We start from the raw sequence: 12,725 nt of genomic DNA, 5'->3' as shown, positions 1-12,725 counted from the left end.
TTTCTGATTATTTTATTTAAGGTAAAGTTCTTATGTTTCTTTTTCTGAGTGTTGGTAAATGAATAACTCTAAAATTTCTAATCAGTGATGAAAAATAGGTTGAATATTTTCATTGGTTTCAGTTCATAGACTTTGGGAATATTTCTTGCTATAAAATATGTACAGTTGATGACGTGATGGTGAAAAGGGGATTAGGGTTCTTTTGATGTCTTATTCTAGGTGACAGAGATTTAGGGTGGGGCCCAAAGCATTTGGCTCTATTGTTTCAGGTATCTAAATTTAATAGCAACTCTTTTATTAAACTTTCATATTTCCTTTTTAAACATTTTTTTTTTTTAGGATGACTGCTCAGGCTGTAGAAGAAGATAAGAGGTAACATAACTGTTTTTCTCCTAGAATTAAAAAAAAAAAAAAAAAAGGTAGCTGTGTTTTCTCCTTTCAGCCCTACATTGTAATTTATTTCTTTTAACTTGCAAAATGTAGATGGTGGTCTCCCTCTGGTGGCCTGTATTTTATTTGACTAATAGTGTCATCCAAGTAGAATCCTTTTCTGTGTGCAATGATTAGATAGTTCTTTATTGTTTAATTTCTAGAATTTTAACATTTTTGGAAATGATTTGATGTCTTTATTCCACCAATCCTTTCTTCTCAGAAGTCTTATTTTACTTAGCCCTTTCTCCTCCAGTTCCACAATGCAGTATGTTATTCTCATGTACATGAAGCATTTGGGAGTGAAAGTGAAAGAACCTCGAAATCTGGAGCACAAGCGAGGTCGGATTGGATTCCTTCCAAAAATCAAGGTAAGACTAAAATAATAATAGAGTATTCAAGCCCGGGTGCTTCTTTACATTTGGTTGCAGTATCTTCCATCTTCTTAGTATTTACTTAATCAGCAAATTAGTGCTAGGCATACTAGCAGGTATAAGATGATTTCTGTTCTCAAGAAACTCAAAATCTAATGAGAAATTTAGCCATATAAGTTATTATCAGACAATTCAAAAAGTGAAATTAGCAATTTACACAGAGTACTGTCCCCACCTCTGTTAGTGCCTTATACTTTTCTTTTATGGTACCTGTCAGTTTGTAATTATTTGTGTTTTTGTTTAATGTTTGTTAAATTATAAAGCTCTATGAGGGACAGGACCTCCTTCATGGCTGTATTCCCAGCTTTTAGCATAGTGCTTTCATACATTATGAGCTTAGTAAATATTTGTTGGGTGGTTGAGTGAATTGTTTAGAACAAGCTCCTGGTAAATGTGTTAAAAAACTACCCTTTTATTTCTCCAAATCGTCAGCTCTAAAGGGTCTGAAAAGACATCTTGAGTCTGAAGTGTACACAATACTGTGTGCCAACCTCTAATGAGTGCTGTGTATGTGTGCTTTTATTAACTTCTGACCAATTTATTTCAACTAACCATTGGAATCTCACTTCCATGTTTCAAAGCAGCAAAAGAAATTTAGTCTGTTATGTATCTCTTATCTCTTGGGTTGTACCTCAACTCTAGCAAAGTATGAAGAAAGATAGAGAGGGCGAAGAAAAAGGGAAGCGAAGAGGCTTCCCCAGCATCCTGGGACCCCCGCGGAGACCAAGCCGTCATGACAACAGTGCAAGTACGTTGAAGTTTGAAATGCTGCATTCCCACCATTCCATGTTGTCTTTACATCAGAGGCTCATTTTATTAGAGTGAATTGCTGGAGAAAGGTGTTTCTGAGATGATTTCATGAGCTTCCAATATGTCTTGTTTCCATTCAATATTATTTCTGAACTAAATACCTCTCATGTTTCTACATAGTTGTCATAAACGTCTTCTTTAATGGCAGTACAATATTCTGTCACATGTCTATAACATAATTTATTTACCTATTCTGATTTTGTTTGCATTCAAGTTGTGGTTGTAAAATTAAAAAAAAAAAATACCAAAGTGTGTGTGGATCTGTGCACCACACTTTGTTTAATCTTTCTATACGTATATTGCTCGCCCTCTCCATACTTGTACAATTTTACCACCTCTTCATTGTGCTTTATTTCCTGATTTCCCTTACCCCTAGGCCCGATGGAGAGAGATGAGCCCACTAGAGAGGGCTGCAGGAAAGGTAGAGGTGGTGGTCCTGTGGGGAGGGTAGCAAATCATGTGGGGGTTCTCATCTCGACAGCACCACATTTGAAAATATTGGCATGGTGCAGGTGGGAGTGGAGTTGTGATACAGTGATACTGATACACAATGAGGAATTCTCACTCAAATGCCAGTGCATCGAGAAGGTGAAGGAAGTTGTCAGAGAGGAGGTTGAAGAGATGGAGGATTTCACAAATGCTGACTGTGAGTTCCAAGGGATACAAAAGAAGAATTTTAGGAATTAGGGAAGATGGGGTTAGATTATGGATATGAAAAGCTGTGTGAGGATGTACAGTGGCATGGAGGATGACAACCTGAATGAGAGTCTTTAGCTTCTCATGGTTACTGATGTGAACAGGGATAATGAACAGAATAAGGATTTGTCTGGATAGTCTCTGAGGCATATTGTGATAATGATGTTGTGAGTATTAGGGGAGAAGTGAAGTGGGGGCTTGCCAAGAGCTCACAAAGATAAAGGGCTTCATTTTCATTCTTACAAATGAATAGATAGAATGTATCTACCTCTGTCTCCCAGCATTCCCTCTGCCCCTGCCCACCATTGCTCTCCTCCTCTCCTTTCCTCATGACCCTTCTTTTACCTCTCCCCTTCATCTTCTACCTTCTCCCTTTCTTCCACCCTTCTATTCTCTCTCTTTGTGTCCTTCCTGCCATCATTGCTTGCCTGTCTGCCTGCCTTTCTTCCTGTGTGTCTATTCCTTGCTCTCTATAATAATTCATTTTATATTTTTCTAGGGTCCACCATGTTCCAGACATTTTTTTTAGATCCTTTTATATTGTCTTTTTTTCTTTTAGCTATGTTGCAATACAGATTACTAACCACTATCTTCTGTGCAGTTGGCAGAGCCATGGAACTACAGAAGCAGCGCCACCCTAAGCACTTACCTACACCCTCATCTGTGAGTCCTGAACCTCAGGATTCTGCTAAGTTGCGCCAGAGTGGGTTAGCAAATGAAGGAACGGACATTGGGTACCTGCCTGCCAATTCAATGTCCTCTGTAGCTTCAGGGGTCACTCTTTCCCAGGAAGGAGGGAAAGAGAATGATACAGGTGAGCTAATGCTGTAGTTCAGCTTAACTATCAAGGTTTTATTAAAACAAACACACTACCTGAAAAATAGAGTGGCACATTATTTTAGTCAAGACTGAATCCCAGTTTAATTTAGTTTTAACATTTTAGTATTCTACAATCCATGACAAATCTATGCTGAATGATAATTTTTAGTTCTCATTCATTTAAAAAATATTTATTAAGCTCTGTCAGGCAATTAGCTCTGTACCAGATGTTATCATGCAATAATTAGGCACAAATGCTTGCCTCATGGAGCCTAGTCTCATGAGGGAGATAGTCATCCATCATTAAAAATTCAAATTGTCCTAAGTCCAGTAAAGGAAAGGTGGGGACTGGTTAGCAGTTAGAGGCAGATATATGTGTGTCTGTCTGTGCAGGGGGAAGGTCTAAAGAAAACTTTTTGAAAAATCTGAGATACAATTTTTTTTTTTTTTTTTTAATGTTAGTGGGAAGCCAGCTGAGGGAAGAGAGACTGTATCAGTGATAGAATAAAGTTTTAAGAAGGAGAGAGGAGATGAGATGTGCTGTGTATATGTAAAGGACAAGGTTATTAGCTGAGAGTGAAGTTTTAGTGAGAAGAACAAGGGAATTTGAAGAGTTAAGAAGGATGTGAAATAATTTTTGTAGCTAGTTGGCTTGGGGCATATTACTGTACTCCATACTTGTTATACTAGGTTTCTTAAGCAAGTGAGCTTGGAGAATAGGTAGTTTTATTTGGAGAAGGAACTGCCTATCCATGTTAGTGATTTTGGAGCTGGTTCAGTTTTTGGTAATGACATGATCGAGGATGAGGCTGTGGCAGTGGTCACTGAGCTGACATGTAGGAGATTACGAGAGATGAAGAAGGCAAGCAACCAAGGAGCCAGGAGTTTGAATAGCTTCATATACATGGCTTTTGAGGTCACCTAGTGTGCTTTTAGCATGGACAGGAAAACTGTCAGCCAACAGCCAAAGGTTTAGTGATGCTAGGTGATTGTTGTGAGGAGGAAGAACACGTGATAATATCCAGAGAGTGAGAGCCTCAACAGAGCACGTGCTTTTACACGAAGAAGGCAAGATAATGATCCAGGTCGTACTGAGGAGCAGGAAGGCTATCCGTCATCTCCTCTCCACCCTGAAGTACACTGTGTCTGACACAAACATCAGTGTCTGTTTGAGAGGGCTACAGCAGAAGAGGTGACACCCCAGAGGATAGGCAGGTTTCTGTTTAAGGCAAAGAAGTAAGGGTAACATTTGAAGAAATGTGGGGATTTTGTCAAATATGGAATTCTGAAGATGTTAGATTGAATATATATGCATTGATATGCCGTGGCTGCCATGACTCATTGAAATAAAAGCATAGTAGGTAAAGAACGAATAAAAACCATAAAGAGAAAAGAAGTAGAGGAAGGGAATATGTTATCAGCAAGTAAGTGATTTCAACAAGTATGGGAGATTCAAAGTGGACAAGAGTGATTTGATGGATAAAACGTAAAGGAAGCCAGAGCCCGTAGTTTATTTAGGAGTCCAAGGTAGGAGCCAGTGTGCCCATTGGAACCCTGGAGAGACTTGTCTCAGAGTTGGCATATGTTATGGAGTGCATAAATAAGAATAGAGCTGAAAATGGTGAATTAATTGAAGGTGTATAATTAAAGCAGCTGTGTCTGCAGCTTCTGATCTCTGCATTATGGAACATAAGCAGTCTCTGTCATTTATGGAGTAGAAGAAAATTGGTGTGTTCTTTTTTAGAGAAATTGAATGAATTGTGTGGGAAGAGTTGTCCTCACAGTATTGATGCTTTGGAGCCTGACAATAGGCATGCCAGTGACTCACCCTACTCGGAGAACTCTCAGCTGAAATGGACCTATTTCCATATATCAGCAAAAGAAAGCCAAACCAGCTAGCCAGCCTTTCATTCTTAAATATGAACGTTACTCACTCTTGGCAAAATTTGCTTGTTGGCATAAAGATGTAAGGTAATACATAATGCCAAATGTAACAGACAGTGGCATAAAAAGAAAATACAAAATAAACAGAAAAACTGCCCCTAGAAGAAAAAGGTAATTTGGTAACAGACAAGGGCTTAAGTAAATAACTCTAAATTAGATAGTATACTTGGAAACATTAAAGAAGTTATTGCATCAATACAGCAAGAATAGGGAACATTCAGAGATAGAAAAATTTTTAATATAACTGTTAAATATAGTGTAACATCTATTGTATTAGTTACTAATTGGTGTGTGATAAGTTACCCCAAACTTAATGGCGTAATGCGAAAAACATTTATTATCTCGCCTTTTTGGTGGGTGAAGGACTCAAGAGAAGCTTAGCTGGGTGGTTCTAGGTTGGGGTCTCTGATAAGGTTGCATTCAAGATATCAGCTAGTCATCAGAAAGCTTAACTGGGGCTAGAGATCTCACTTCTATGCCCACTTAGGTGGCTGTTGGCCGGAGGCCTTACCGCCATACTGGTGGCCTCAGTTCCTTGCCACATGGGCTTTTCCCTGGAGCTGCTTGAGTGTTCTGTGACATGGTGATTGACTTTTCCTGGAATGATCCAAAAGAGAGAGCAAGAAGGAAGCCCCGATGTCTTTTATGACTTAGGCTCTGGAGGTACATACTGTCAGTTCTGTAAATTAGAAGCAAATCACTAAATCTAGCCTACACTCCAGGAGAGAGGAATTAGGCCCCACTCCTCGGGAGGAGTATCAAAAAATTTGGGGACATATTTTCAAACTACCACAACTGCCAATATTTAAATAAAAGAAATCCCTAAAAACATATATAGAACCTCTACAGAGGCCCAACATCTATTTCTTTTCACAAAACACCAACAGAGGACAAAGAGGAGAGGTAGTTAGAGAAATAATAGGAGAAAGTTTCCCAGTGTTGAAAAAGAATACACATCTTCAGGTAGAAAGGGTCACTGAGAACCAACTATAATGAATGATTTTAAAAAAAAAAAAATCCATACCTAAAATGTCCTGAGAAATTTCAGTGTACTAGGGATAAGAGATGATGTGATGCAGCGCATTTCTCATCATAAACACTGGGTGCTAAAATACGAAAGCAACGCCTTCAACTTTCTGAAAGAAAATGGTTTTGAATGTGGAATTCTATATTCATCCAAACTATTCATCAAATAAGAAGAAAGAATAAAGACATTTTCATATATGCAACAATCGAGTTTAACCGAAATGCGCCCCTTTAAAATTATTTTGAGGGCACACACTACAGCAATATAGGAGAAAAATTAAGAAGGAAAATGTCATGGGATCCAGGAAAGTGGCAGAGGGCAGTTCAAAGACAGTGGTTGTGTCATAGGACCAGGGAGCAGTTTTTCCAGACTGGAACACAAAAACATCAGGGATAAGAAAAAGGAGATCTTAAGCAGTAGATGGTATGAGGTAGCAGATGAAAAAATTTGAGATTTGATAAAATTATATTACTTTGACAGCAATAAAAGAAAGCCATTTAGAAATGTTAAGAAAAACAGAATTGTTCAAAAAAGTAAGTCATAATTTCAACATGAAACAAAGTAAAATGTGGCATGATCTTAAAGCAAATGATGATGTATAAAATAAACTTTAATGTAATGAACATTGTATTTCAAGTGGTCCAGGGGTTGCATCATTGAGCCAGTAGAAAAGAAAATATAATTCTAACTAGTATACCCTTTAGCTTGACAGGAATGTGTATATATGTGTTGATGCTGTATATGATAATATCTATAATATATTATCATAATAATGTAAGAACTTCTTTATTAGTTTTCAGACTTTTAGAATCATCCTAATAGGCAAAGCACAGAATATTTCATTGTGGCTGCAGATCAGACTATAAATGTAAAAAACTCTTTTAATGATACAAGTAAAAATGTAATTGAAAGAAATGAAAAATAGAAGGAGAGAAATACAATTAAAGGGAAGGATATAGACACTAAATAACTAATCTGACATAGAAGAGAGTTATTAACTCCTTGATGGAATAAAAATATAGATATGTCATTTAAATTTAGGTAACAAGTTAATAACCCAGCTAGAAATAATAATATAACGATTAAACTTTGGGAAGAAATGGGCGGAAAGTTAAGGTGGGAAGTATAAGTGAGCAAAATCCTCAGAAGGGAAAGAAATATTATAGATATTACCTAAAGATAATAAGAAAAAGAAATAAGAGGTTGTTATTTGGTGTTGGATTATCACAGTAAGTAAAATTTGAAAACATGAAAAAGGATTGATACTGGAGCTAGAGAAGGATATGATGGGAGACTGTTGTTCCTCACCATACGCTCTTCTCAACTAGTTCAACTGTTGCCCTATCTTGTGTTGATTTTTAAGAAGCTGTTTTTTAAGTGATTTTTATGTCCAGGTTCAGTGGCTCATGCCAGTAATTCCAGCACTTTGGGAGGCCATGGCAGGAGGATCACTTGAGGCCAGGAGTATGAGACCATTCTGGGCAACATAGTGAGAACTTGTCTCTATAGAAAATTTAAAAAACTAGCTGGGCATGGTGGTAGCTGTAGTCCCAGCTACTTTGAAGGCTGAGGCAGGAGGATCTCCTGAGCCCAGGAGTTCGAGGCTGCAGTGACCTATGATTGGGCCACTGCAGTCCAGCCTGGGCAATAGCGAGACCCTATCTTTAAAAAAATAAATACCAAAATAAAAATGATTTTTCTGTTTGTGTTTTAGTTCATTTTATAATTTTACATACTAAAATTTTGGTTCTAGCTAACCTGTAATTGTTTAAATAAGAATGTGGCTATGGATTAAGTTGAAGCTCCTATGGGAACTAATTTTTTTGGTAATCAGTGCCTTTATTAAATATTAGCATTCTGTGAATGTCTGACTTTTGTCTTTTCAGGATCAAAGCAAAGTGGAGAAACACCAGCATCTGGAGATTCCTTGGATGGCGCACCTCGTACTCCCAATACTGTCTTTGATTTCCCACCTCCTTCATTAGACCAAGTGCAGGAGGAGGAATGTGAAGTAGAAAGGTAATTCAGTGATATCTTATAAAGGTTGAGAGCATTGCGTAAAGTTTTTTGAATTATATACTATTCCTATATATGGTAGCATTTTTTCTCCTATGTAATTGTTTTGAGAAAGAAGGGGATGGGTGTATAACTACATGATGAGTGCATTGCGCACTGTCTGGGGAATGGTCACGCTGACTCGGGGGGATGGGCGGGACATGGGCAGTATATATGGCCTGAACTTTTGTACCTCCATGATGATAAGCTAAAAAAAAAAAAAACACAAAAACATAACAACAACAACTGTTTTGGTATACAGTATGTAAATTAACCTAAAGTGTTAGGTAATTTTATTAGAATGTTTGACTAATTAGTCATAGAAATAAATGGGCAGCATTTTGACCAGTAAAAAAAAAAGAACTAGCACTTGTTGGTGCTGAACTTTAGAAAGATACTGAATTTTTTTTCAACTTATTTTATGTTAAATCATTACATTATCCCAAAGAATTGTTTATAAAACCACTGGAGTTTAACCCAGTCTTGAGTATCTTTGGTATAAATTTCTTAATCACCATTTTGTTTTTATGTTCACTCTTTACTCTCCATTGTTTTAGGGTGACTGAACATGGGACACCAAAGCCTTTTCGAAAGTAAGTAAATCTTAAGTAGCTTAAAATAAAGGTACAGTTAGAAATGTAGCTTTTTCCTCTAAAGTCCCAGTTTTAAAAGAAAAGAAACCTGTACACAAATCTGTTAGTGTAAAAGAAAGCTCTTAATAAACAAATCATTCAAAAGCTATATATTGAGGTATATATAATACATATAAGCCATTTTGTAGGAGAGGATGATGTTTTAGGCTCTGTGCTAAGATTCAGAAATTTTAACTCATTTACTGTAATATAAAGACTTACGCTGTTTCTCATTGTCAACCTGAAGTCGTCAAGTAGAATTCATTATTTTTTTCTTCATAGGTTTGACCCCATAGCTTTTGGAGAAAGTCAAAGTGAGGATGAACAATTTGAAAATGACTTAGAGACAGATCCACCCAATTGGCAGCAGCTTGTTAGTAGAGAAGTGTTATTGGGACTAAAACCTTGTGAGATCAAAAGACAAGAAGTGATTAATGGTGAGTTTAATCAATTTGTTCTTCTTGTTGTTGACATCTATTGAGTTTTATCGGAGTAAAGCCTTGGAGTTTGCTTCAGAGTTTCTCCTGGCCTTCTGTTTTAAACAAAGGAAATTTAACTAGATAGATCCTTGAACTCTACAACTCAAAAAAAATGCAAATGATTCTATGATTTGTATTGATAATTTAGAAGGAAAAGGTGTTTAGCCTTCAAACTGTTTAAGATTCATAGCATTATAGATCTTTAAGTTGAAAAATCATTGACACAATATTTGTGCCATCACTTTACTTTCAGGTGAGTTATTTTTATGTATAAATCATAAATGAGGAAGCTAAGGCCCAGGGAGATTAATGGCGTTCATCAAGATCATACATCTGATAAGTGATAAGGGAAAAACTAGATCCAGGTTTTCCTGTACCCTAAGCAGTGTTCTGTATTTAGCCTGGCATGTGTGTGACAGGCATGTGGCATGAATGTTGTAGCCGCTACTATCCTTAGGATATGATTTGAATAAATACTGGGTTTCTGACAACATTGAGACATAGTGAAATTATAAGTCTGGCTCCAGAAATGAAGGGTTTATAGGCAAGTTAGATAACCAAAGTTCCATTATTTCTGAAGAGGGCTCAAGTTAAAAGATATATGATGTTGCAGCTTACAATTTTCTAATATTGTAGTTGTGACAGGTGTGTATTATTGTAAACAGATGGATGAGTTTGGGGGTATTCTGTTACGTTTTAAGTACAGAATAGTTTTGAATATTTTTCATTTGTCAGTATTCAACTTTGAGAGCCAGTATGTAGGAGAATTGCATGGAATCAAAGTGACCTCAGAGACATGTCGTCCTTTCTAAATGATAATTTATTATATAATTCATTTGCTGCCTAATTCCAGTTAATAACTATGTTTGGTCCCATGGTCTTATTCTAAGACAACATTCATATCTCCTTTTTTTTCTGCTTAGAATTGTTTTACACTGAAAGAGCTCATGTTCGAACACTGAAGGTTCTTGATCAAGTGTTCTATCAGCGAGTGTCCAGAGAAGGGATTTTGTCACCTTCAGAACTACGGAAAATTTTTTCAAACTTGGAAGATATTCTTCAACTTCATAGTAAGAGAAATTGGCTCTGATCTGTATCCCTAACATTTCCAATAGAGAAAAGATAGTGAGTATAAAGGTACCCACAGAGACACCTTTATAAAATTTTTCTAAATTTTTGAAATTATGAATGAGAGTATAACATAAATAAATGATTGTAACTTTGACTAGATCCTTTTCCCCCACAATCAGCCTTTCATGTACAAAGTGTCAACATAGGGTTTCAGGTCTAAAATCAGTGCCTAAGGTGAAAAACATGAATAGTCAAAATTACCCTTGAAACTTTCCTATCAATTACTAGATATGTTTTGAAGAATATATATTTCATATAATAAAATATGTATACATGTATTTTGTAAATAGAAATATACAGTATTTAATCCCATAGTGGGATAATTTTCAGGAATTGTTTCATTGTTTTGTTGCTTGGAAGACTCGAGTAAGTATATAAAAATTCTACCTTGTTGGCTTTTTGCCCTGTAGTCATCTTGGACTTTTGTAGACAGTAGTGTTAATAGGATGTTCCTATCTTTGGTAGGTCACTGTTACTCTATGACCTTTAATTTTCAATCTTTCTTTGTCAAGGATGTTATCACCACCTACAAACACCTGCCAACCACATTGATGCCTTTTACTTCTTTGTGGGTAATCTTAGGTATCAGTTGCCTGTGACCATGCACTTTTTTTTTTTTTATCAATCTCAAAAACATATTTATTGTAAGGACATAATAGGAGTCAATGGGATGGATTTCTAAACGAGAAAAGGTTGTTCTGGTGGCAATAAACAAATGAGTGTCAGATCTGCAGATGTGGGTGTCTGGATGTCTTCTCACTCTACCCGAGAAGACACGTGCTTTTTAAATCTGGGAAATTAAGAAAATGTGAACAACAACCATAAAAGCACATGTAGATAAGAAAAAAAAAACACCTAAAGTTAGAACCATGCTCTTCAGATGGGAAAAATCAGAAAATTATTACTGAGAATCCAACTCATTCACTAAAAACACAAAAACAGCAAAAGCAGAACAATTAATTGAGTTCCATGCACATTTTGAAAGGAACTGTACGCAGAATTACCTGCACTATTTAAATTTAAGTTCTTTTGTGCATAGTTATAGGTGGAGTCTTGAGGTTGAGTGCATATTTGATGCAACTAACCTGTATGTAATGTGCTAGTTTCCAAAAATGTTGTTTTATGTTTTAGCACCTGTTTCTCAGATAGAGCTTATAATAGCTAGATGTATAAGGATTGTGTCCAGATTTATATTTAAGGAGATTAGCAGCAGCTGTACTACTCAGAAAATCCTTTCAGAAAAATTTTAGCTGCTTGGTACTACCAGTAATTAATTCAGTCTAAAATGATTGTGTTCTTAATTTTTTTTCTTTAGTTGGGTTGAATGAGCAAATGAAGGCTGTTCGAAAGAGGAATGAGACCTCTGTTATTGATCATATTGGGGAAGATTTGCTGACCTGGGTAAGAAAATTTTCTGTTTCTTTTAAATGTTTCTACAGACACTTGATGATCAGATTCAAGGTTAAATAACCGTTTCAAATATGCAAACGCATTCATTTAGCAAAATTAATATAAAGCTGCAAAGGGTCCAGAGTATGCTCTTGGTTAATGTGTTCTAAAAAGTGCTTAAACTAAGTGCTGTTTTTCATCAAATTAAAGACACTAATCTTTTATGATTTAAAGAACATAGAGTAAAATGGATCTTTTTAAAAATAATTTAACTGATAGAGAATTTTAGCCATCCTTTTTTATCTGAATCTCAGAATTGTACTTTACAATATTAGAAAATTATAGATCCAGAACTGTCATCACAAAAGTAGAAAAGTGAAAATTACTTAATTTTATTTACAGTATAAGGAAAGAGTCCAGAAGCCATACCAGCTGTTTGTCAAATTCTGTCTTTCTGTCTGACCCTTTGTTAGTATATATTTGACAGTGTGTGCTAGGGGCTGGGGATATAGTGGTGATCAAAACAGACATGGCTCCTGCCCTTGTAGTTTATGATCAATGGGAAGGTAGCCTGTTATTTCAAGCATGATGAGTTTAACAGAAAGGGGAGAATGTAGATTGTTATGGGAATGTATAGCACAGAGACCTAAACTAGAACATATATAGAGAACTTTCCTAGGGGAAGGCAGTTGATTCAAACTTTTTAAGAAAGTACTATAGTTAAGGCTTTGGGTAATAGTAAAGTCAATGGCATGGTTCTCAAATTCTGCACACAGATTAAACAGAAACTGTTTAGATATGCCCGCAGAAATGTACTTCATAATATTCACTACTTGAGGAAATGCCACAAGATTTTGCTGATTCTACCATTATAACTTTT

General features: G+C 36.2%; 1 protein-coding gene across 8 annotated transcripts in view; it reads left to right on the top strand.

Annotated features, from left to right (window-relative positions):
* ARHGEF12 (Rho guanine nucleotide exchange factor 12) overlaps positions 1 to 12,725 on the top strand; it is a 148,120-nt gene that overhangs the window by 108,837 nt on the left and 26,558 nt on the right. For 4 of the 8 annotated variants that reach the window (XM_069470782.1, XM_069470783.1, XM_069470779.1 and 1 more), the window contains 9 exons: positions 340 to 372; positions 686 to 800; positions 1,506 to 1,611; positions 2,971 to 3,183; positions 8,046 to 8,178; positions 8,772 to 8,807; positions 9,129 to 9,283; positions 10,249 to 10,395; positions 11,772 to 11,857. In XM_069470782.1, the coding sequence (XP_069326883.1) occupies positions 340 to 372; positions 686 to 800; positions 1,506 to 1,611; positions 2,971 to 3,183; positions 8,046 to 8,178; positions 8,772 to 8,807; positions 9,129 to 9,283; positions 10,249 to 10,395; positions 11,772 to 11,857 (1,024 nt within the window). Of the gene's footprint in view, positions 1 to 339; positions 373 to 670; positions 801 to 1,505; positions 1,612 to 2,970; positions 3,184 to 8,045; positions 8,179 to 8,771; positions 8,808 to 9,128; positions 9,284 to 10,248; positions 10,396 to 11,771; positions 11,858 to 12,725 lie in introns of all 8 variants that reach the window. The other 4 variants (XM_069470781.1, XM_069470784.1, XM_069470777.1 and 1 more) reach the window with 1 other exon arrangement.

This window comes from Eulemur rufifrons, chromosome 6 (genome assembly GCF_041146395.1).
Source record: "Eulemur rufifrons isolate Redbay chromosome 6, OSU_ERuf_1, whole genome shotgun sequence".
NCBI lineage: Eukaryota > Metazoa > Chordata > Mammalia > Primates > Lemuridae > Eulemur > Eulemur rufifrons.
The sequence above is the reverse complement of the archived record's forward strand: the minus strand, read 5'-3'. Positions and strand labels throughout refer to the sequence as shown.